Raw genomic sequence first — 23,519 nt, 5'->3', positions numbered from 1 at the left:
GGAAAAAGCACAGAGAAGAATGATTTTGCATGTGCTGTTTACCAAGGAATGATGTTGGGTGGGATTATTGATCACAGGAAATTAATTTAAGGACTGTCTGTTACCTTAACCTTTGCTTTGTTTAGATAATACCCCCTTCTCCAGACAGCTTTTAATGGGGAGACTCAACACTGCAGTGCAAGGGCTGTAGGACTATATGGTGCTTTATGTAGGTAGCAATGAATTACAAGTTCTCATATCATCTGTGCACTTGCTGCTCATTGTTGTAAATATCCCATGGGACATGTCTGGGCCAATCATTGATGAGTGGCTGTCATGTAACAAAAGAAAGGGAAGAGAGCTTTTAGTGTGCACGAATGTGCTTTAGAGTGCATGTAAAACCAAGCAAAAAATACATATAAAAGTTAAAAACGTGTTTTTCCCCAGGCAAGATCTGGATGCATGACCTCATCCCCACTTCCACAGCTGCTTCTTAACTCCTGGTCACAGCTACATGGATTTCAAAGCACATTCAGCTTGCATCAAACCTTAAACAAATAGCTACATTGTAGCCAGGCTATCATGTAGTTAATTTTTTTTATCTAAAACCATATAAGTGAAGTTATGTGAGAATTCCAGTTCAGAAAAAAAGTCAAATAGAGGAAGTTGTTTTTTTGGTCTTTTTTTTTTTTAAGATCCATGACAAGGACGTATTTTAGTGTTTCTAAACCGAGGTCCTGGAGGACTGCCTAGTATGCCAGTATACTTTAACCCTTCAAGCAACTGAGCTAAATTGAGTGAGCAGATCAGTTGCGCGCTGAACTCAGTTTAAAACAAAAACTCGGCTGAGTTTAAGGCTGACGGCCTCTGGACAGAAGAGAGGAGAGACAAGCTGACCTTAATCTATTATGTGGCAAGTATTCTTGGCTCACAGTTACAAATATGGGTTATTGACAATGTGTTTCTTTCAAAAATAAGGTAAAGTGTAAATGCTTTTGCATGTGGCTTATTTGCTTTAAGGGTTCCACAGGTATATGTATTATGGACAGGTATTCATAGATTAATAACCATGATTTGTTTAAGGACAACTGAACAAATACTTGACCTTAACTGACCCAGTTGCACCAAACTGGATACTAAAATGTTGTGAAACCATTTTATTAATGGCACAAACCCACTTCCAGCAGTTCATTAGTTTTTTTTTTTTTCAGTAAGCATCCTTCCAGATCTTTACTGGGAGAGATCAAATTGAACACTGGTCTGGAGAGGGGGGATGGTGGGATTAACCTAAAAACGACTGCTGAACAGACAGAGCTCAATGGTGGTAAAATGCTGTTTATATCAGCAAGCAGCACACAGAACCCCTTTACCAGCAAGATGGCATGACCTGGCGTGGCAGAGCCAGGAAGCACCATTTCTTCACTGGGTGTACCTCCGCTGTAGGACTGGGGACCTGGGACAAGCTGCTGCTGAGGGGAGTGGTGAAACAGTGATCCTTGCCTGCTGAACGTCGCCAGGAAACCAGGGAGAGCGGTGTAACCAAGGAGGCCAGAGAATATTGTGAATAATAACACTTGCATGGAGACCAAATTAATATGGATAGTGAGATACCACAAACTGAGACCCTGTCAGTGGAAAAATGTAATACTGTTCTAAGAGCTGCTTCCACATCCCCTGTAAGAGCCATAAACTAAATCCAGCAATTCAATTAACACTAAACCACTAAAAAACAAAACCGAAAGTTTAATGTTCAACAGCTCAAGGCCAAAGCCCTCTGTGACTGTAGCAACATCCCTTGACATTCTGCTAGCATTGAAAATGTCTGCGGTGTACTTTGGCATTCAAAACTACATTTAAGTACAAAAACTCTGGTGGTAAATAAACACTTTAATTCTCCATCTTTCCCATGAACATTTGAAATAAAACAAAAAACCATTCTGTACATCCATCATGAGCAAAAATAAAACAATACTGATTTGTTCCATCACAGACAAGATATTGGTGTCTAAAAGTTGAGAGGTTATACTTCTCTCAACTATATAATACTGAGATTATTCTGCATTTGTTTAAGCAAGGGGAGTGTTGGTACAAGAGTCACATTAGAGTCTTTTTATCATAACTAATTTCTCTTCAGCCCTCATAACATACATAATATGCTATTCAATCTAACCACAGTGCATTGTGTCCTCATATTTAAGCAACTGTTATTTTTTTCAATACTTGCTTTAATAAATAAACATGAACTACTAAGCAAGAATTGAAAAAAGTGACACACTGAAATTCATTATTCAATGAAAAAGACAGATCGCCCAGCAGTTAGATTGAACAGCACCCTTAATGCCTGACATCAGAACTGGGCATATTTTAAACCAATGAACAATAATAATAATAATAATAATAATAATAATAATAATAATAATAAACAAAGAAAATAAGAGTCTGAATGGAAAAACAATGAGGTAAAGAGTTTTCAATTTTTATGTATAATTGTGGTGCTTCATCTGCTGTTGGCCTTCATAGTAAACACACAGTGCTTCCTTTCATAATCCAACATAAATTCATAAATTTACATTTATACAATAAAAAACATATCATGGCATCACAACAATGAACCAAAGAAATGTATTTCATATCCAATAAAGTATCGAGAGAAATAAAAGAGGTCTTTCAGCTGATCAAGGAAAAAAAAAACAAAAAAACATGAGAACCATGAGACGTGTGTCATGTGCGAAGGGAGATCCAAGTTCCATTTGGTTTTTGTCACCAGATCCGGGAAGCTTCTCCGCGCGGAACACTTTTCACAGCCATCATTGCTTCAGTATGACCAGACCCGGCACTACCCGGAACCGGACCTGCAGCCCCGGCGCTTTTCTCGGATCAAAATGATAATAATTAAAAAAGAGAACTCTTAACCTTATTGATCACTTACAGATCAAGACCCAATTTCTAAATTTCCAGCCTTCTGATTGCTGAATACTGTTCACACCCAAGTCCATCCTAGCTTCAGAGGGCAAAGAGGGACAGGAGACAAACTGTGGGGGGGGGGGGTGGGGGGTACCCATCCTCCTGGGCCCTCTCCTTAACTCTGAGGGGGTGGGACAATGATCACCGCTCACCCCTGATATGGCACGCTCTGACATTCTTAGCGGTCCCGTCTCTCTTTAACCCTCCCCCTGCTCCCTGTTAGAACACACTTTGTGCTGCATCGCCTCCTTCCTGAGCAAGCTCCTCCCTGCCACTGGGGGGCAGCAGAGGTTTTACTTTTCAGTGGACCCAATGAGCAGATTTCAGAAATACTTTTGGGGGGGGTACAAAAAAAAAAAAAAAATTATAATACCCAAAACAGTAAAAGGAATAGTTTAAGAATTACAGAAGGGTATTTTTTTTCTTGTGAGTGAAACGCAGTTCCTCTGAAAGGCATGATGTCACAGTGCAGGAGCAGCTACCATGGCGACAACATGGCTGGCCTTCCCTTTCAGCGCTGAGCTGTTCCCTGGTGCCATCCTCCAGGCCGGCCACCATGGCACGGACCGACGCAGCGTATCAAAGAGGCACAGGAAGCAAGAGCTCATCGCAAGACCCCCCCTTTTGGTTCGTACATTTGTCTTTTGTTTCGATCTTTGTTCCAAGTGCTCATCAGCGCAGAAGCACCTCTCTGCTGGTATTTTGTTTTGTTTCGGGTTTTTTCCAAGGCCAAACAGACACAGCCTGAGGGGAGCCTTCAGCCCGGCAGGCAGACCTTCCCAGCAAAGAGGAGTCCGACTATTGTGAAGAAGATGGAGAGAACGAAGAGCACGTAGGAGGACCCCACCACCGTGTTGTTGGGCAGCTTGTACGGCTGTCCCCCCACTTCGTTTATGTAGAACCCAATTGGAAATATCAGGGCAGCCATGCAGAACAGGATCACTGGAGGGAAAAGAGAGAGGGGTGGGTAGAAGGAGGTGAGAGGGAGACAGAGAAAGGGAGAGAAAGGGAAGGAAACGGAGATAGAAGGACGATGGGAGAGAGAGAGGGAAGGAGGGAAAAGAGTGAGAAAGGGAGGGGGAGAGGAAGGAAGGGAAAGAGGTTGGGAGAGAGGAAGACAGAAGAGAGGGAGAAAAAGAGACAGTTAACATCTTGAATTCATATTTTCACAGACAGTGCCTCACAGCCGTTGAATTAAAAAGGCTACATCACTTCTACATGGGACAATGACAAAACTAGAAATCATTCACTGAGCTACAGTGTGGTTGGAATGGGACAGTAAGTAGGGAGGAGAAGGAGGAATTCAATGGAGGGAGTGAACACATGAAGTAACTGGCAGCATCCAGGGCCAGAGAAATCCTCACATCTCTCCTGTTCCGCTTTCATCACGTACCACTCCAGACAACTCGTCCCTCGACCTTTACATCCTGCGTTGGGCCCAAGAGCCTCTTCTTTAATGTTAACTAATACAGAGGCGCGGCTCATAATAGCACCTCTCTTCGAAAAGCTTTTTATGAAGGCGGAACAAGAGAGTCTGACTGTGTATCCAATTCTGTATTCAATTTGACAGAGCCCATTAGTGAGATAAGAGCATCTCTCAAAGCGCTTCCAAATGGCAATTAGGTGCCCAAGCTGCTCAGTGAGAACGCAGATCGGAGATGGTACCACGTCCTTTGATTACGGTGATTGCGTAATGCAATATATGTAATGCAATATATGTGTGTTTGGTGCTTCCATCACCAGCTTGTTTAGCTTGTGAGACGCTACGCAAGCGGAAGGGTTTAGTGAAGGTTTGAAGGCGGAATACAGAACTGCGCCAATGAAGATCATTCCATTCCTGTCCCATCCCCTGGAAGACAGGCCTGAGCTTACTTCCACCACACCACCGCTTGTCCTTAAACCCACATTTATAAATTCAAGTAGTGCATTTTATGACAATGGCTTAGAATTACATCTTCAGTGCTTACCAAAGTTAACCAGATTGATCCAGATCATTCTGTTCTTTGTCATGGAGACTGAGCATTTTCAGTGTTAAAAAACATACAATAGAATTCTTTTTGGTGGAGTTACACATTAAAACCAGCAAGATGATGGTCTGGACCAGATCTTAACTGTTTTGCTTGCTAGCCATTCCAATGACTCTTTTTGGCTGCAAAAACAAACTTCTCACAGGTAAATGTATTTGCAGTTTTTGCAGCAGCTTGCCTTATTAAAACCTCTTTTATTTGAGCTATGGGTAGTTAGGGGTGCAAACCAGTGCACATTCTACATGTCAGATAAGGCCACTTGCCCTGGATCTGGTACGATTAATGGCTGAAAAGACACGTAAATGAAGTTGCAGAGGGAATTTGATAGTTGCTGCTTGTTTAATAACAGGCTGAGAGAAGAGCGAAGACAACCTCTAGGCCATTAATGATGGAGACATGAATTATTTGACAGCATCACAATTGCACGGTACGAGATCAGTTCTGTTACTCCCGGCAGAATAATTTAGGGAAAAAAAGTGACACCAAGCTTTTCTGCATTGTTGTCCTGGAAGGAAAAACATAAAGGAATTAAAGGATTAGTGGTCACGCTTAGGAGAGTAAACATTCCGGCAGGCAAATACCTCCATTTGCAGCACAAAAGAGTATAGCACGGTTTACCTTTCTATGAGGGGAAACAGTTCAGTCATTCAACGCTGAATCACACATCCTTTAAAATGGGCTGCTTACTTCTGTACTCAATGGACCGGAAATGAGGCTTGATGTTATTTGAGACCTTTTGCAATTTACTGTAGCTGAAAACCTCTTGATTTGACAAGACTGCTAATTGTCACCTTACTGGCCCCACCAGGAGAGGTGGATAGGGAGTTAATGTTGGCATCCATCTTGAGCCATCTGTAGGTCCAAAGTGGATGTGGGCCACAGTGCACATCAGGGCACTGTGGATGGGACGGGTGTAATGAGCCTTATGAGAACTCCAGAACATTCTATTCCACTTATTCCACTAACAGACTGGCTTCCTCCAGGTCTTGCCCTGCTCAGAGGGTAAGTATCCATGTATGCTGATGGATGTTAACCAAAGCAACGTGGGTTCAGTGCTCTGGCGGCGGTGTCTTTCACAGGATTCAGAACCTTCAAGCTCCTGGTTACAGGTCCCCTCCTTTCAAACGCCACAACACTCTGTTGCTCCTGGCAATTTCCTATGGCCAAACACTAAGCCCTGCCTTTCCCTGCGAGAAGCAGCAGGGGCTGGAGAGGGCATGTCCACCACCATCACCTGACTGATGTGCAGGTGGGCCTGCAGGCCAAAGTGGGCATTCCCAGCATCCCTGGACACACCCACCTCAGATCCTCTGAGTCTGTTCCACTCATGGCAGCTAAAGCAGCCATTCTCAAGTGTAAACAGCCGCCCAAAAATAACCCACCCACTGTAGCAGGAAAGGAGAGTCAGTGAATGACCACATTCCATTCACCTACCCTCACCCCCCGCTGCCCACCCCCACATAATTGTGTTCAAAGCACGCTTCTAATCCAGTACTCTTGGTGAGATTCTCTCTCCGCCTCGTCTCAGCTGATGGCTCTGCTTTCAGTGAGGGGGAAAGGTGTGGGGTTAAGGGTGACACAGGCACCGCCCCCGCACGCCCACCCTGTGCGTAACCAGCAGACGGTGGTGCGCGCTCATCCAGGATGACTCCATCTGCGGCCCACTTAACAAGCCCGCCGCCACCACCACCTCCGCCGCCTCCACACACTGACAGAATTAAAGGGCGGTGAGTCATTCGGAAAGACGGGGGAAAACGCCCCACAAAAACAAAAGCGTGGAACCATCAGATATGGCAACCAAATGCCAAACGACTGACAATAAACATTCAGATTTTTTCCCCCAATCTTGCAGCTGCCACCATTCTTAAAGGATCAAATGTTGTTGTATGCCTTTTCCGTTCCCATTTTCCCCTTCTTGAAACCACCAGTCCTACTACATTAAGGTCAACCCTCTGCAACACTCTGCGCTCTTGAACAGGAGGGCTGAAGTGATACAAAGGCCAAAGGCTGCTTTTCACACTTCAAACCCCACAATGCACCATAGTAGACTCCACAAACAGTGTTTTGAGGTTGGGTCCATCTTCACTGATGTTGGTCTGGGTAACGTGCAGGTGTACAAGAGCCATTATCCAGAGCAGTATGACAAGGGGACCCAGGCCAACAAAACCAGCCTATCAAAATTGTGTTCTGCCGCCACCAAATCTTGGCCATAGGTGGGAAACATGACTCAGACTCAAACCCTCAGACTCGTATGCCTCAGCCTGCACTGAAGCCAAATGAGTTCAGGAACTTGCAAAGGACCTGAAGTTAACTTGTCACTAGCTGGTGTGCTGTGTGCCGTTTAGGAAAAAAGACTTCATTTGTCATCTTCATTTGTCAACTGCTAAACAGTTTCAGTACCGAATGCATTAACAATATTACAGGGGGAGAGGAGGGAGCCGAGTCTTCCTGACCAACGTGCTCACTTCCCGGCTTTTCAAAACCAATAAATCCCTAATCCCCACAAATCCTCTGATCCACTTTTGCGCGGTGGCTTTCAGACATGTTCGTGACTTTTCACCCGACCAGGGCTTTTTGTGGGTCACTTCCATGTGAGTGGGCCAAAATCCAGTTAGGCCAAGGTCTCCTGAACTACTCTCAATATCGCGTGTCCCTGATGGTTTCAGTCTCTTTCAAAGTTGCCAAAATTTGGCATGTCCCGAGAAGTCTTTTCCTAAGGTGATATGATCAAATTGTACAGTACCCGAATGGCAATATATCTACAGCAGAACATATACTTTTAATTTTCTAAGTTTCCTAATAAATGCACTCCTTTAATAGTGTCTTATAAGCCCTTACAGACTGCACACCACAGTATGCATGACAAAATAAAAACCAATCAACCATCAATCTATCAGCATTAGTATAAGCTACTTTAAGCAGCATCTAACTTAATATACGCTCAGATAACAGTTGATACTGCCTCTAGTAACTGATGTACTGCGCCAAACAAATCCTTTAGTTCCAGATAGTGGAGCTCACCAAAGCTTATTTAGGTATCATGTGCCCAAAACAGTGGGTCCACACAGCATGCTAGCTAGTTCCAGCAATGTCCAGACAAAATCATTTGCCTCCTGCAAAAACACTGACCTCAAACATGGAGCTCTGCTAATCCTGTGCTTTAAGACCCTGTTCACACCAGCCATTAACATGCATCTTGGGTGATCCGATCACAAGTCAACAGCTCTAAGTACGTCTATTCGCACCTGGCATTAAAATGCCTATGGACGTTATCTTACATTAAGTGTTTTCCTCTCCATGGACGCCCATTATAAGGAAAAGGCTTAACGTAAGATAACGGCCATATTCCTTGTATTTCAGTTTTAATTTTTTGATATGTGAAAGTGTTTAGGACAAGAGATATGTGAACAAATTTGGTCTTCTTTGATCGATGTTTAGGTACATTAAGCCACGTTAAGCTTTTTCCTTATAATGGCAGAAAAGCCTTAATGTTCCTTACTGCAACAGTAGGCCTACACATTGCTGATCATACATATTGCTGATCACCACCCCAGCATAGGCTGCAGCTCAAGTGATGTCGGAAGAAGTTAAACATGAATATTTGCGTTAAACTATTCCCAATAGGCCAACTGTAGGCCAGCCGCAAGCAGTGTCTTTATAATGGGTTCCTTTGGGGAAAACTTCAATGAAAACGGCAGTGTTTATATTAAACCCATGGGGTCGTTGTATTGGTTCCTGAACGTGCTCATGATCAGAAATGTGTTAGAGAAGTGTATTCCTGATACGTTGCCGTTTGGTCCATAATACTATGTTAAGCGGGGGTCAATAGAGAAGAAATGGCTTAACGCAAGATAGTTATTCCTTTCATTGGATTTCAGTTTTGCTTTTTTGATAGAGATAGTGTTTATGACATGTGAGATGTCATTAACATTTGGATGATCATTGATCGCTGTTTTGGGACATTATGCCACGTTAAGCTTTTTCCTTATAATGGGCATCAATGGAGAGGAAAACGCTTAACGTGAGATAACAACAATACTCCTAGGATTTCGGTTTGGATTTTTTGAGGAAGTGTTTCTGACAAGAGATGTCCCAGACAAATTTGGTGATCATTGATCGCAGTTTTGGAACATTAAGCCACATTAAGTGTTTTAGAATGTCCCCTTGATATTCATGATATCATAAATCTTGACTCCCACAATAGTCTAACATTTATTTGTAGAACTACAACACTTCATGTATTATTCATAATACCATTTTTCCATGTAATATATTGCATTACACATTTGGGGCTTGGAAGCATTTGTGGTAGCTTGCGAACTCTAGTTGTTGTTGTTGCCAGTTGTCGCACTTTTTCGCACGTAACTTATTTTTCAGGCTATGTAGCGCATGTTACAAGACGCACGTTAATGCCAGGTGTGAACAGGGCCAAAGAGAATGGTAAAAAATTGCAAATCTGAAGAGTTCACCTACCATACTTCTTTGTATGCAAACCACTTTTGCAACTTTAGACTGGTTCTGATTTCTCACACCAAAGTAACACACTGAATTTTGAAATTCTGGTGAAAGCAATGTAAATTCAAGGTTTAACCTTGCGATGCCTGGAATCAATGCATGCCCTCTCTTTTAAACTGAGACCTCATTCATTAAACCAGCTCATTCTGCATTACCAGCTGAGCTTCCATTTACCTCTAATTGTTCTTCACATTTAAGAATTCTTCAGACAGGGGACCAAGGGATTTTCAGATCATTCTCTTCCTTTCACAGAGAGGTGGCCAATAGTAATCAGCAATGACGAAGCGCATCGAAAGGCTGACGGAGTCTGCCCACAGAGAAGCTGCGTGGAGTGGCTCTCTCCCATAACTTCCCTGTCTTACCATGGCCTAGAGCCGTAGCACAGTCACACTCGCTCACAGCAAATAGGTACAGACTCTACTTTGATTAAAAAAAGGCAACATCCACATTACACCCAAAAGATTTTGCTACTGGTTAATGATTCATACGAGCTCTGCAGTGAGCAGATGTGGAGGTGTTATGTGTTGGGGTTAAATGGTTTTTGCACCACCCCGCCCCTTCCTGCACGCCACACATACGCAGCTAGCAGTTTACCAAGGGAAATGCTGATGTCCAGTGGCATGTTGTTTCAAGGAAATGACAGCATGGTGGGAGAGGCTGGGAAGGGGGATTGTTTAGTAAGCAGGAGGAAAAATTCCTGCTTTGTAAAATGTAATGCTTGTCCTGCAGGCCCTGGGTTAAATTGGCTGCTCTCATCACAAGGACAAATTAACAAAAGACAAAGGGTACAGGTGCTAACACTGCCCCCATTTGAAAATACAGGACCATAAAACCGTGTTATTGCCTACTCCTACCCCTACTGCACCAAGAGATCTGTCCAAAGTCTGTCATGCCTCCTGCGGTGCAGTTCTGGGACTATTTCCTCCAAACATCACCTTCGATGCCCCTTTTCCACCAACGCATTTCAAGGGCTGGTTTGGAGCCGGTGCCTAATCTTCGTCCAGTTCTTCGCGTTTCGACAGCCAAAGAACCGGCTCTCGGGCAAACTGGTTCGAGAGCGGCACCAACTCTTTGCTGGTCTAGAACAAAGAACCGCTACGTCAGGGGCTGGGGGCGAGATTATTGTGACCAACTAAAATGACCGCCATTTTTTAAAAACCAGAGCTAGTGTAGCGTCTAGTCTGCCTAAAAAGAAGAAGAAAAACCAAAGTTTTATTTTTCAAATGTTTCGCCCTGTTGCCAGCCAGCTATGTATTTCTTAGCTGTGTAGCGAGCTACTAATTTCTCACATCGATGTTACGAACGTAACATTGATGGCTAGCTAGCTAGCTGTTGGTCAGCCAACATTAGCCAAGCAAGCATAGCTACAAATTTCTCACATCAATGTTACGTATGAAGTTCGTATCATTGATGTCAGAAATTAGTAGCTATGCTTGCTTGGCTAATGTTGGCTGACCAACAGCTAGCTAACCAGCTACCATAACCTTGGTAACAGTAGCTAACGTTAGCATGCTAACAATGCCTTTGACTCACCTACCAATGTCACTTAACATTTGGCTTCACAAAAGGCTAAAATTGTACAAAGTGTAGTAGACAAGTTTGTTTTTTAAAGCACTGTTCTCTTGTTTTTATTGTTGTTCTCGTTAGCTTGCAGTGGCGGCTGCAAGCTAGCGAAACACTATGCTCGCTAAACATTATGCTCGCGAAACACGGCAGATAATTGTCTGAAATTTGTGTGCTATTACGAAAGCTACAGCATGAGATTGTTTAACAAGGATGGCAATTTGAATAATTAAGTGGCAACTAATCCCAAAGCTTTCTCTTAAATGTGTCACATTATAGCTTTCTTGTGTTACAAAATTCAAATTACAGAACGGAGCTAAATTTAGTTAAATTGATTTAAATTACTGAGAATAAACTTTTAGGTTAGGTTGAGTGCAATGAACAATAACGTTTAGAACACAGACCTCACAAAAGCTGTGATGTGTCATGAGCATTTAACGTAATTTAAATCGATAAATGCCATCCTTGTTAATTAATCTCACATTGTAGCTTTTGCAAGCACACAAACTACAGACAATCTGCGATGTTTCGCAAGCATAATCATTTACTCTATTCTTGCGATTGGTGTCGACTATTCTGTGAATTATTTGTTTTATTGTTAACCAAGGAGGATAAATGGGAACAGGTTGAAAGTAATGATAGATTTAAAGGTAGTGTTTGGGCTTCCCCTGTTTCCAGCTCACCAGCTACCACTGCTAGCTTGGTGCTAGCAGGAAAGCGGAGACGTATATAGGCGTATACAGTGACGTAATGACGTGGCTCTATGGTGGTTCTCTGCCTGTGGAAAAAACAAACCCGTTCTTAGAAGGTTTGCAAGTTGAAGCAACTCTGAACTGGCACTAGCAGACAATAAGCCCAAGAACTAAGCCCAGAACTAGCACGTAGTTTGCGTTGGTGGAAAATGGGTACAAGTGACCCCTGAAGACCCCGGGGTTGGGCAATGTCACGGCAGAGTTAACCCCAAACAAACCTTCCAGAGAGTGACAACAACCTTAATCTGAACCTGCCTAATTGCAGAACAATGCTGGTGACACAATCACAGACTTCCTATTGTAGCTACAGGCCACGTCTCTGTTGCATCATCATTCTTCCTCCATGTTGTCAAGGGCTTGTCTGTTCTGGGCAGCATGAGTGTTTCCTCTCTGTGAGAGCTTTGCAGCGCACCTTTAGCATCCAAACACCCACCTATCCACGCCGAGAGCGTGGGCGTGGGGGGTGATGTGAAACCCGCACTAGTCAGAGGAGTTTGACCGCCGTGCCTCAGAGGCATGTCTGCCTCCTGGACATGAGTCAGTCCACCACCCCTTTCCTTCCATCACTTCCAAAATATCAAAGTCCTACTCTTAACGTTTCTGAAAACTGCAACCAACAAGTGCATAATGGTCAGTTTTTATGGCATAAGGTAATGTGACATTTGTAATTGTTCACCAAACCATAATCCTCTAGTTCCTCACATTAAGCATCTGCCACACTGAGTTCTAAAGACTTTGAAGTCTTTCACTGGCCCAAACATGGAGCAGAGTATGCAAAAGCATTTTTTGATTTTGATTTTATTACCTGTAATTTTACCAGGAAATAGTCTCGTCCTATTCTTTTTTGACAGCAGTTTCGTAGTTCTATTTATCAATGCATTTGTACACTTGGAAATGTAGTTTTTGTATTCAATTTTGTGGGGAAAAGCATTTCACAGAAACATCATGCCCCTCTAGGGCAGCAAATGGATGGCAGTAAACCTACTGGAAACATACAAGGTTCTAACACGTTGTTTAGGAAGTAAACACCACCAACATGACTGACAGATGCACCATCATATTCTATAAATACAGGCTCATCCCACACCAAGTTAATGATCCATCCACTCCCTGCTTTTCCCTGTACTGTTGTCCAGACATGCCTACCCGTTCTATTTTCAACAGAAGTGAAGCACAGAAGTAGCTAGGTTTACACCCCGCACCCAGCCCACCTGTAACCTCCCTGGTCACACAGCCCTTTCACTTCCTGTCTGTGGCAGTACTAGCACAGTGTGTGTGGGTTAACAGGGCAGTGACTACGGATAATCAAGAAAACAACTGGACATGGAGGAGTACCCTATGATGTATGGGTGATGTGGAAAAACACAAACTATTTCTTTAAATTTGCTCAAAGGACAAAGTGACATAACAGTTACACTGTGAAATTTTGCACAGGAAAATGAGCCCCCTTTGTTATTGTAGCACACAGACGGGGTGTTGAGGGGGTGCTGAGGGAGTGAACAGGTGGGGAGGGCACTTACTCCCAGTGAAGGCGATCCAGCGGGCATACTTGGTAGCCTCCCGGCGCCAATGCGACGCCACAAGCAGGCCGCAGGTGACGGTGAGGGAGATGATGCCGGTGACGATGAAGAGCAGGGTGATGACCCACTCAGGGGGCAGCCGGGGTGGCACGCAGGTCCGGTCGCGGCCGTGGATGGTCTGGCACTGCCTCACCAGCCCCACCGTCAGGGCTCCTGCAAAGGTGAACACAACAAAACCTGCTCAGTCGACCGACCAATCACGGTGCAAGTCATGTTACAACGGCAGAATCTCTCCACTCCTGTGTGGTAGCCTCGAGAACTAGTGACACGGAGGTCGTCTGACAGCCCCTCTGCATTTGTCTGTGTGTTTACTTAGCATTTGTCTATCTGTATGTGAACAAAATCGAACAGACCTGAACAAACCTTCATTAACGTCCATGGGTAACAGAAAGAAAGGATTATCATTAGCATAAGAAAGGACTAGCATATCAATACAGCAACAAGAATAGGACACAGTTGAGAGCCCTCTAACTAAATACTAAAGTAATACTAAAACAAGTACAGATGAAGCTCTACCTCAAGCTCATTTGAGAAGCTCGGGGCCTCTGAAGACCCTCACATCAGCCACTTCTCTCGTGGCTACACTGGCATTTCCCTGTGTTTGTTCCCTTAGCTGGGGGGTCTAGGGTTTTTAACTCGGCGAATGAACCATCCATCTTGGCATGGCTTTGCCATTCTTTCCTTTTGTGTGGATTCACATGGGAACACTTTCACAAAGAAACCCACCAGCTGAATGTGATACGGGGCAATTTAAAATGATGTGTTCGCACGTGAACGAGGTTCCCCCAACTTGCCAGGCCTGTGAATTGTCATATAAAGGATCCCTGTCCTTGCAGTTTAAATTTCCCTTTTAAGGGCGGCAGAGGGAATATTCTTCTGAATGCCCATGCCAGTTTATTGTTTCATGCAAGCCAACATCGCATTTGGGTCCAAGAACGAGCCTTCTCCACAAAAACACAGAGAAACATTTCAGACCAGCCTGATGAGTACTTGACTTTGTCTAAATTCAAACCTGCATTGCTAAAGACTCCACCTGAGGAACAAAGGCAAAAACACAAGGCCGGCACCATTTCCAGTTACAAACAGGCTTGGGGAGTAACAGAATAAATGGAACGGCGTTATGTAATTAGGATACAAAAAAGGTAAGTGTATTCCGTTACAGTTACAGAAAAAAAGACATAATCAGATTACGATACATTTAATAAAAATGGGGATTATTAGCAGGACTACAATTTTAAAATACATTTTAAAATAAAGAACGATATACTACCATGCACATGCGCACACATTACAAAACTTCACGAGTCTCACAACACCACTCTGGTCTCGAGTGAAACCATAGCCAATCTTACAGTAGCCAATGCATTATCATGGCCTCTAGTGAAGAAAATGCTCTCATTGGGTCAACATTTCACCATTATTTTGTCTTTAAAGCAGAAAACGGGAACATCACAGTACAGTGCATGTTATGCCTTACAGCTGTGAAAATGCTGTCATCATCCAAGGACTCGACATCTAATTTAAAGAAACATTTACAGGTAAGATGAACCGCTCACGTTAGCTACACAGAAATCCAGTTAGCTAAAGTTAACGTTAGTTAGCTAGCTAACCTGTTAATACTACTACTACTGAAAAATATTTTGGGACTGTAGGTGGTGCTGCTGGTGACGGGATGGTGTGTGGATAAAAACACAAGCCCCATACCGGAATAAGCTTAACTAACGTTAAGTTGCTAGCTAGCTAGCAAACTTTACTTAAGATCAGAAGTCAATATCTTGGCTTGCAGTACAAATGTTAAAATTAACTATTTGTTCAGGAGACATATGAAGCTGTACTGGTTTGATAGCTGGTAAAATGCATGAAAGCCAAATTAGCTAGCTAGCTAGCTACAATACAAACAAAACAATAAACGTAACTAGCTAGCTACTATCACATTCCGCTGACAAATACAAATGTCACCTTGCAAAAAAACCTATAACTAGCTAGCTACAATTAAAAAAACAACGTAGAAACCTAGATAGCTTGCTAGCTAATTTGGCTTTCATGCACTTAACTCAATTGTCATATTACTAATAGCTATCTAGCTAGCTATCAAACTAATACAGCCTCATCACGCCTCTGACCAAATAGTTAATTTTACCACAGACACTGCAAGCAACCTGTTCTGACAACTAGTACTGTTAGCTAGCTAGCTAGCTACGAAATTAACATTATAGTCATATTTGGTATTGAGGCAATCCAAAAGTAACAGAAAGTAATCAAGTTAAGTTACTTTAACATTGTGATACTTGGATTAGGTTACGGACTACATTTTAACAGGTAATTAGTAATTGTATCGGAATACATTTTTAAAGTAACCCTCCCAACCCTGCCACAGAGAATAACTGCACATAGATTCCTTGCAACCATGTTTTACTTTTCATATGGCCAAAGGAAGAATCGATTTATTTATTTTAGTTACCACCTCAAAACCAAAACTGCACACCATACACATATTCAACATGCATAATGCTTGTGTGGGTATATATGTATTTATGTGTGTGTGTGTATTCGTTCATTTGATCTGAGAGTCCACAGTTGAGCTTGCAGCTCGGTTGCACAAGGCAAGCTTAGCGACTTACAGGTTATTTAGCAATATCCTGCCATGAACTTGCAGATGGTTGAGAAATATTTTGCTTTCATTTTCATGCACCTCATTATGTAGCCAAGCATAAAAAAGCAGTTAAAAGAAGCTGACTGTGTTTGGCTACACAGCATCTGAGGCATTAAAAGTGTTGGTGCTGTTTTGAAGGATGTCAGCCCTTTGGGAGATGAGCATGCGCCCCATCCCAACACACACACACGGGGAGTTCTGCTGCCCTCCTTGGCATCAAAGCCACCCATCCCACTGGGAAGAGCATTAGCCTGAGGCAATGAGCCGAGGAGAGAGCTCCCCAGAGATTCAACAAATGACAGGGTTGGGCTCAAACAAAACTGCGAGTCAAGTGCTGATCGCCTGACACCAAAGGGAAGAAAGGCTCGCGGATCCATCTGTGACTCACTGCTCATGAAAGAGTCACCTCCCCCTGTCAAGAGTCTGGAGGGTCCAATTACGAGAGGAGAAACTGCTGCGCATGGCACGAACACCAGACCCCCACCTCCTCAGCACCCCCACATGCATCCGTGACCGCTCATTAAAATGGGCCTCTCATGAGTGACAACGCACCAGACAAACACCAAAGTGCAAGTTTGCCTCCCTCGTGTTTAAGTGACCTTCTTGGATCTCAGAGACAAAGCACCCTTCTGTTATTCCAGCCAGCTGTGGCAAAAAAGCAGCAAAACATTTGCACTCCACTCAAATCAAGGAAAATCAGATTACTTGCACCGAGTCAAATCAACGACATAATCAGATGCGTAAACCCATCACTTTGTAGAAATGCAAACTTACCGTTATGGACAGATTCCCGTCTGTGACACTGACTGGATACGCGTGGAGGTTGGTTAATTGGTTAACTTTTCACCCCTTTTTTGTGCAGAGAGGGCAGAGCCAGACCCAACGAGCTGCTGAGGAAGAGGTCGTGGCCATTGACTTGAAGGCTACTCCCCAAGCGCTGTCTGATTCTGGGTCAGAATGCAAATACCTGAGGCTGGATCGCAGAAACCAAAGCCTTGGGCCTGGATTTAACCCACTGTGAATGGAACTGTGAATGAATGAACTAAGTTGGGCCTCTCTCACACTTTCGTTGATCTAGACGTCAGACACTGCCCAAGGCCCAGTGTGCAAAGGTTCGAGGGTCACTCTGTCAGAAGAGAAGCTCTTATACTGACCCTGCAGAATCGCCTTGCCCTCCTCCCATGAGCCTATGTCCATAATGGCTTGTTTCAAATGTCCCCCTCCAGAGTGATCAGCTCCGGCATTGGTCAAAGATGAACACTATCAGTGCGTTTTTATTAGCATTGATAAATACTGCACATTTTGATAAAGAAGCAGTGTTGCTGGCAGTGAATTTGACTGGAAAACAGAGGGTGCTTGTGGAGGGTATTAGCTAGCCACCGCTAAGACTGTAAAACAACACTTGACACAAACTTGTGATGTGTTTTTAGTGGCAGCAATATTGAGGAAGACACAGCTTATGATAAATTACTGATAAAAATGCATTTTCTGAGTCAGCTACAAGACAAGAGAGAAAAATTTTGCATGCAGTCTTAAATTGACTGAAATTTTGTTAAAGATTTTGAACATGGATATTAACGATTTTCAACTCAGATTAGATTTTTTTATTTTGACTACTAGTGCTTCTAAACTTGAGGCTAGCAAAAATGAACATAAAGGATTACAAAAACGATCTAAAAAAAACAAAACAAAACACAACAAACATCTAAAAAACATTTACACTGGTGAGGACGTCCAGTGAAAGCATTCAGCAGGTCAGTACCGAACAAACGCCAAGTGAACATTCCTTACAAGCATTCTTCATATCTCCAACCAAAAACTTCTACATAAACCTTTTTAAGGGGTCTATGTTTGCCTGTAGCTCAGGACATAGAAGTGGAGGTCTGTCATGTATATCTATTTGCAGAGAAATAAGAGCCCATTTCCTAACAGCCACTTATCTCTGACGACACAGGAGGATATCCTGCTCTTTTGTTCTGATGGCTGAAACCATATAACAAAAACATTCAGCCCTGACAGAGAATCTAAACAACACAAGGTGCTAAATGTGGCTTCACATCTTCTTTTAGGCTTGACCAGAACAACACCGGCCTGGATAATACAACTTGAATGAATATTAAAAAAAATGTTCACAAAATGTTCTAGCAACATTTCACACCTGAAAGTCAAGAAGTGAAGTGCTAGGCTGTGCTCAACAGCAGCATCAAATTAGCCTTTCTTAAACGGTGACTGGTGGGTCCGCAATGGTCGGATGACGGTGATGAATGGCACTGCTTTGTTCCACCACCCCTTTCTAACAGCTATAAAATCGCTAAAAGGCTGCTCGCCACCCATTTTCTGTGACTGAGGCCCAGCATAATGGCTAAGACATTAGTACCAGTTTAGCAGAAATGACTTAAGAGTTTAAGGAGTCTGATCTCTGTATTTTACAAACACACAGACACACACCCCCCAACACTGGCTGTCCCCCTGCTGAGTTCAGCTGCACAGCGGAATGCCAGTGTAATGACTGGCACACATGACATTGTCAGTACGCTGGCTGGCAAGGCCCCATCAGAACTCCTAGACCCAAACCCTCACCCCCTCTGACAAAAATGGGATTAGACCCCCACCCTCACCCCCACGGACCAGTAGGAAAACTAAATGAGCGGTGCTCTGTCTTCAGATAGCACACACGGGAAGGAAGAATGGTCAGCAGTGGGTCTGCATGGAGAAACAACATTTGGGGCCTGGTGCTCCCTACCCATTCCTCAACATGCATTTCAATTTTAACCCCACTTCACACATTCATTTTGAAAACAACATACAGCAGGAAGCTTTAACTGCTTTTGTTGCCTCCTTTGATATTGGAAATGGCCTGTGCTGCCTACATATTTGTTTCATTTCCCCATTACAAGTGACCAAATATGTCAGGCTGGTTTCCTTGACAGACCTTCCGTGTTACTAAGCCCCGTTTGTTTAAAAAAATTCTGGGGAATGCAAACAAATTGGCCTTCGGATTATTAATGTTATTTTCGCAGCATTGTGAAACGCTGCTAGGGAATGACCGTTCTCTCCTCTCGCCAGCTCCTTTTTCGATTTTTCGCGTTGCTTGGCCATATCTATCCCGCTACGGCACAAATCCACCAGCGCTCACGACAAAGGCGCGGACCCTCTCCTAAAGTCACTTGTGCTGCGAGATTCTATTATAAACACTCTGTGCGAAAGCCACAGCAACCGTAAGCAAACTTCGATTTTGGAGCGATGTCAAGCTCTCTCTCCAAGACCTGTTCCCCCACTCACACTGAGAGAAGACCCATTAAGACCCATGCTACTCTACTTTTGTCAGTTCAAAACTTAGAATTAAAAGACATACATTTTACAATTCCACTGTCAAACCTGGAACTTTCCATTGAAGAGCAGGTTGAGCTGTCAACCATAGCTGAATTAACTTCCCTGAGAAGATCTCCAATGCACGTGCCAAACGGCACCTTCTACAAGAAACATAATTAAAAGAATATTTGGCATGGGATGTGTTGTGCTGCGTTTCAGGTCTAAGCATCGTCGCTCAGATCAAAAACACAGCTCAAACCGACATCGGGGTTATTAAAAGTAAAGTTCATGTGGTTTATTCCTTGCAAGCGCTTGTTTGATTAGGGCCATGTGCTTGTTTACAGAGACGAGACAGAGGTAATAATCTTCACCTGCTGGCGTTAGCGTCAATACGCGTGAAAGCCACCCAGGTGTGCTGGAAGCTTCAATGGGAAGGACGCGGCAATGTTCAAAGCAGGACCATGAAAGGCTTTTCACACAAGTCTGACGCATAGAATCCGAGGGGAACGACACAGGCAGACAACTGTCCTCATGCCGCGCGAAAAGTCACTTTATCTTTAGGACCGTTTGCACTCACAAATCATGGCAGTGATAAAATCGCAGGCCATTGCAGTAAAAGTTGTTTTCCACAGCACCTATTGCTACATGACGGTTTTCTCCTCTTTCCACACCATCGCCAAACTTCATGCGATTCCTGTCTTAACGGGGTGTCACTTGAAAATTTCTACTCAAGAAATAATCTACTTACTGGCCCGACAAATCCACGGGACCTGGCCCCCAAATTGCACGATGTGTGTCACGACTGATGGGGAAAAACAAATGTAGGTCTAGCGAATAGATTGTCGCAGGCGAACTTTGGCTTGAGAAACAATTGAAAAACAGAAAAGTGTGCGTGCTTTAGGTGATATGCACACTTAAATCGCACTAATAAAATGAAAATGAGGCCAGTGTGATTGCCAGAGACCCAAACTAATGGCTCAAATCCCAAAGTCACTGAAGCCATATGAAAATGCTCATTTACCTTGGTATTTTGATGTTGTAGATTTTCACCTCATGTGGTTCATATACACAAAGCAGAACCACCGTTCTATTCGATGCGAATGCCGTCATTTTGATTCCTCGCACATTTACATACCATACAGAAGCGAAGACCAGCGACAACAGTCCCTTGCTATTTGCAAAAAAATATTTGTTTTGTGTGGTAATGCAAACAACAGGCTTTTATTTCCTTCCGCCTAAATCTCAAGGGGTCATTCGGTCTCGTTCTCACGCTACACCACTCTTTCATACGGCTGTTTCTCTCGCAAATAATTTAGATTACACATCCAGAGCATCCAGGTAGCTCAGGCGCTACATCCGTCGTTAGAAATATTAAAGATGGACATGGACACACAGACCATTAGATTAATGCACCTATATAGAAGGACTAGTGGGTCTGCGCAACGCCCACACTAAGCCGGTGTGTAAGAAAGGGGTCGAGTGTTGCTTTACTGATTTCGCGCATACAATTAAGGGAGAAATTCCAGTTCTATATTCAGAGTTTAGACTCTACATAGGAAACTCTGTTTTAACTGGAGCCGAATTTCTCTCCCCCTCAAACCGTGGTTTTACGTTCATCTACAGAATTAGAACCCAGAAAAGCGACCCCTTTTCCGTTCGAATTCCTCCTGTGCTTCTGAAGAGAGAATTACATTATCATCATTTATGTTGAGAGACGGGCATCTAATACAGCGGCACGAAAAGTTGTACAAACAGGGCATTACTAACCTTTCATAGATCTACTACTTTGGGTAGACCAAAAAACAGACACTTTAACATGGTGAAATGCTCATTTCAGCAGTGCGCCTAAAGTAATATAAAATAAAATATGCGACCGAACACTACCGCTATAGCTATGTTTAACACTTAAATCCATAAACTGACCTTTTATATTAATTCTTGATCCATACATTCTGCCATTTTTGCCTGCTCAAATTTACGTTTGTGTTATGTGCCCACAGTCATGGATTTCAACCCCTGAACCCTCTCTGACCCGATCCCTTGGCGATCAAAAGAATGCGGGTCTGAAGTTCCACGGCCATAACTATCAAACGGGATTAGCTTGCTAGTACGCGTAGTTACCTATATAGTTTCATTTATTTGTAAAACTGACGCAGCGCCTAACTTACTTAAATATCTGGACCGTTAATAAGCTACACAACTGTGAACACGTATAGCAAGGTAGCTATCATTTTTGGCACGCGTTTAAAATGTTTTTTCGTTAAACACAGCGAGCAAACCATATGCAAAGGCTATAATAATAAAGATCATAGCAAACCAGACAGCTATCTCCGTAATGCTACAGCTAACAGATGATCTTCCTACCAATTTAACTGGTCGTCTTTATCCAAAATTACGAAATGAGTTAGCCAGATAGCCACCCAATTTACAATTTAATGAGAACTGTAAATCTTGTGTGTACACCTAAAGGACAACACATAAGCTTCAGACAAAAGATGTCGATGCTGATGAAACGCCAACAGATTTCGGCGGGGGGGGGGGATCTTTGTTCTAAGGATTAGGCAAAATACTATCTATTTGCTTTAAAAGATTCCATCGGATACGAGCAGGTTTTGAACTAGTGATCTCGTTCTTTTTCAAGAAAACCTTGTAAACAGTGCGTTTCGGGGGAATTGCCCGGTCCATATAAAATGCCATAACTTAGGGCCATAATCATAATCAGAGATATTGATAGGCACAACTAATGAAATTTCTCCGTTAAAAATAGTCTGTTATCGAGTTAGCTACATTCCTTACCTGCTGATTCCCCAGTGTTGATCCAATCTGGGTTCGCAATACTGGCGATAGCAAAAATATCGGCTGCGAGGAAGAGACACCCTGAGATTATGGTTAGTTTATCCATATTTCAGTAAACCTTTGGGGCTTTAAACTGGGCGAACTGGAGACAAAGATGTATATACAGGTGCGAAGCGCCGGACCCTTTTCTTGACTTCAGATAACTGCTAGCACTATGGTTTTGGGGACGAAGCTAGCTAACGTTAGGGTTTATCAGTCTATCTTGCCCCATCTAGCAAATGGAGAATGGTATAGGTTCAACCTTCCATTATTGTATCGCTACGGCTTTCGCTTTGATTTCAGAAAATCAAAATTTGCCATCCATGAACAAAGAGAGGGACAATGCAAAAAGGAGTGATTTTCCTTCTTAAGTCACATCTGTCATTGGTGGTTTCGCCTCCGATCTTTCCCCGGGGAAACGACAGAGGCTCCTGAAATTGGTATTATGAAACCGAGGGCCCAGCGAACTCCAGTCTCTCGGTTTTCGCTAGCCAGGGAGCTAACTGCAGCCTCCCACAGCCGAACTCTGCGGGAAAGACAGCGGGCCGGTCAATCTTCCAACACCCATCTGTATGAGCACACTAAGGCAGTGAAGTCTTCACATTCAAAAGCAGAACGGACATCGAGGAAAGTTAAAGCGCTAACGATTACGCCGTGTCGCTGTTTTAAATGCATCCCCCAGGAAGACGCGAAGCCATCCTCCCTCTTGCGTATTCATGCCCCCTTTTTCCTCCTCTGGAATCGCATCTGCACGCACCCGCTAGCTAGCTAATGTTAGCTAGCCAGCTGTACGATGGAGCGAGCGGCCTCACACGCGCTGGCTAAAGATCCGATAGCATGTAGCTCTAGCTTTAAAGGTGTATCCCGTGTTGCAATCGCATATGGGTTTGGTCCTCCCCGTTTCCTCCAGTATTAAAACTAACTACACCTTTCAAAGAACTGGCACACACCAAGCACCCGCACGCAGCTCGTTGCACAGACACAACAGCCCCGCAATATCACGTTTGGGGGACGTCTGCTCTCGCGAGAGCTCCTGCCCACAAGAGTGGGCGGCTTGGGGGCTTCAAGAAAGGATACATGGGAATACAGGGACCAATTAGCTTTGTGGAGAACAGCCCCGGCGACAGGATGAAGTGACTGAGGGGGCAGTTAAAAATGGCGAGGGGGCAAATCTTTTTATATAGTAAAACAGTAGGTTATCATCCTGCTATGCCTATTTCTGCATTTTTTCATCCTGTGGGTGGCAATATGGTGGCGTTTTGACTAGATGCGAACAATTCCCTACCTTACCTTTTCCATGTGTTTGCGCGTCATGGCCATAATATGAATTAGGAATATT

General features: G+C 43.5%; 1 protein-coding gene across 1 annotated transcript; it reads right to left on the bottom strand.

Annotated features, from left to right (window-relative positions):
- Positions 1-2,423: 2,423 nt before the first annotated feature.
- Positions 2,424-23,169, bottom strand: LOC118795126 (uncharacterized protein C16orf52 homolog B-like). The gene is made up of 3 exons (XM_036553492.1): positions 22,142-23,169; positions 13,321-13,533; positions 2,424-3,885 (listed from the first exon to the last, which is right to left on the bottom strand). The coding sequence occupies exons 1-3, from the start codon at positions 22,245-22,247 to the stop codon at positions 3,701-3,703; spliced, it is 504 nt and encodes a 167-aa protein (XP_036409385.1). The 5' UTR covers positions 22,248-23,169; the 3' UTR covers positions 2,424-3,700.
- Positions 23,170-23,519: the final 350 nt, after the last annotated feature.

The sequence above is a fragment of the Megalops cyprinoides genome, chromosome 19 (genome assembly GCF_013368585.1).
Source record: "Megalops cyprinoides isolate fMegCyp1 chromosome 19, fMegCyp1.pri, whole genome shotgun sequence".
NCBI lineage: Eukaryota > Metazoa > Chordata > Actinopteri > Elopiformes > Megalopidae > Megalops > Megalops cyprinoides.
This window is presented reverse-complemented; position numbering and strand designations above follow the sequence as displayed.

What these genes read in the sequence shown, in the direction of transcription:
- LOC118795126 (XM_036553492.1), bottom strand. Translation starts at nt 22,247, where the DNA reads ATGGATAAACTAACCATAATCTCAGGGTGTCTCTTCCTCGCAGCCGAT. An exon ending in CAACACTGGGGAATCAGCAG is followed by an intron (nt 13,534 to 22,141) that starts GTAAGGAATGTA and finishes TCACCTTTGCAG; the next exon opens with GAGCCCTGACGGTGGGGCTG. An exon ending in CTGGATCGCCTTCACTGGGA is followed by an intron (nt 3,886 to 13,320) that starts GTAAGTGCCCTC and finishes TTTTCCCTCCAG; the next exon opens with TGATCCTGTTCTGCATGGCT.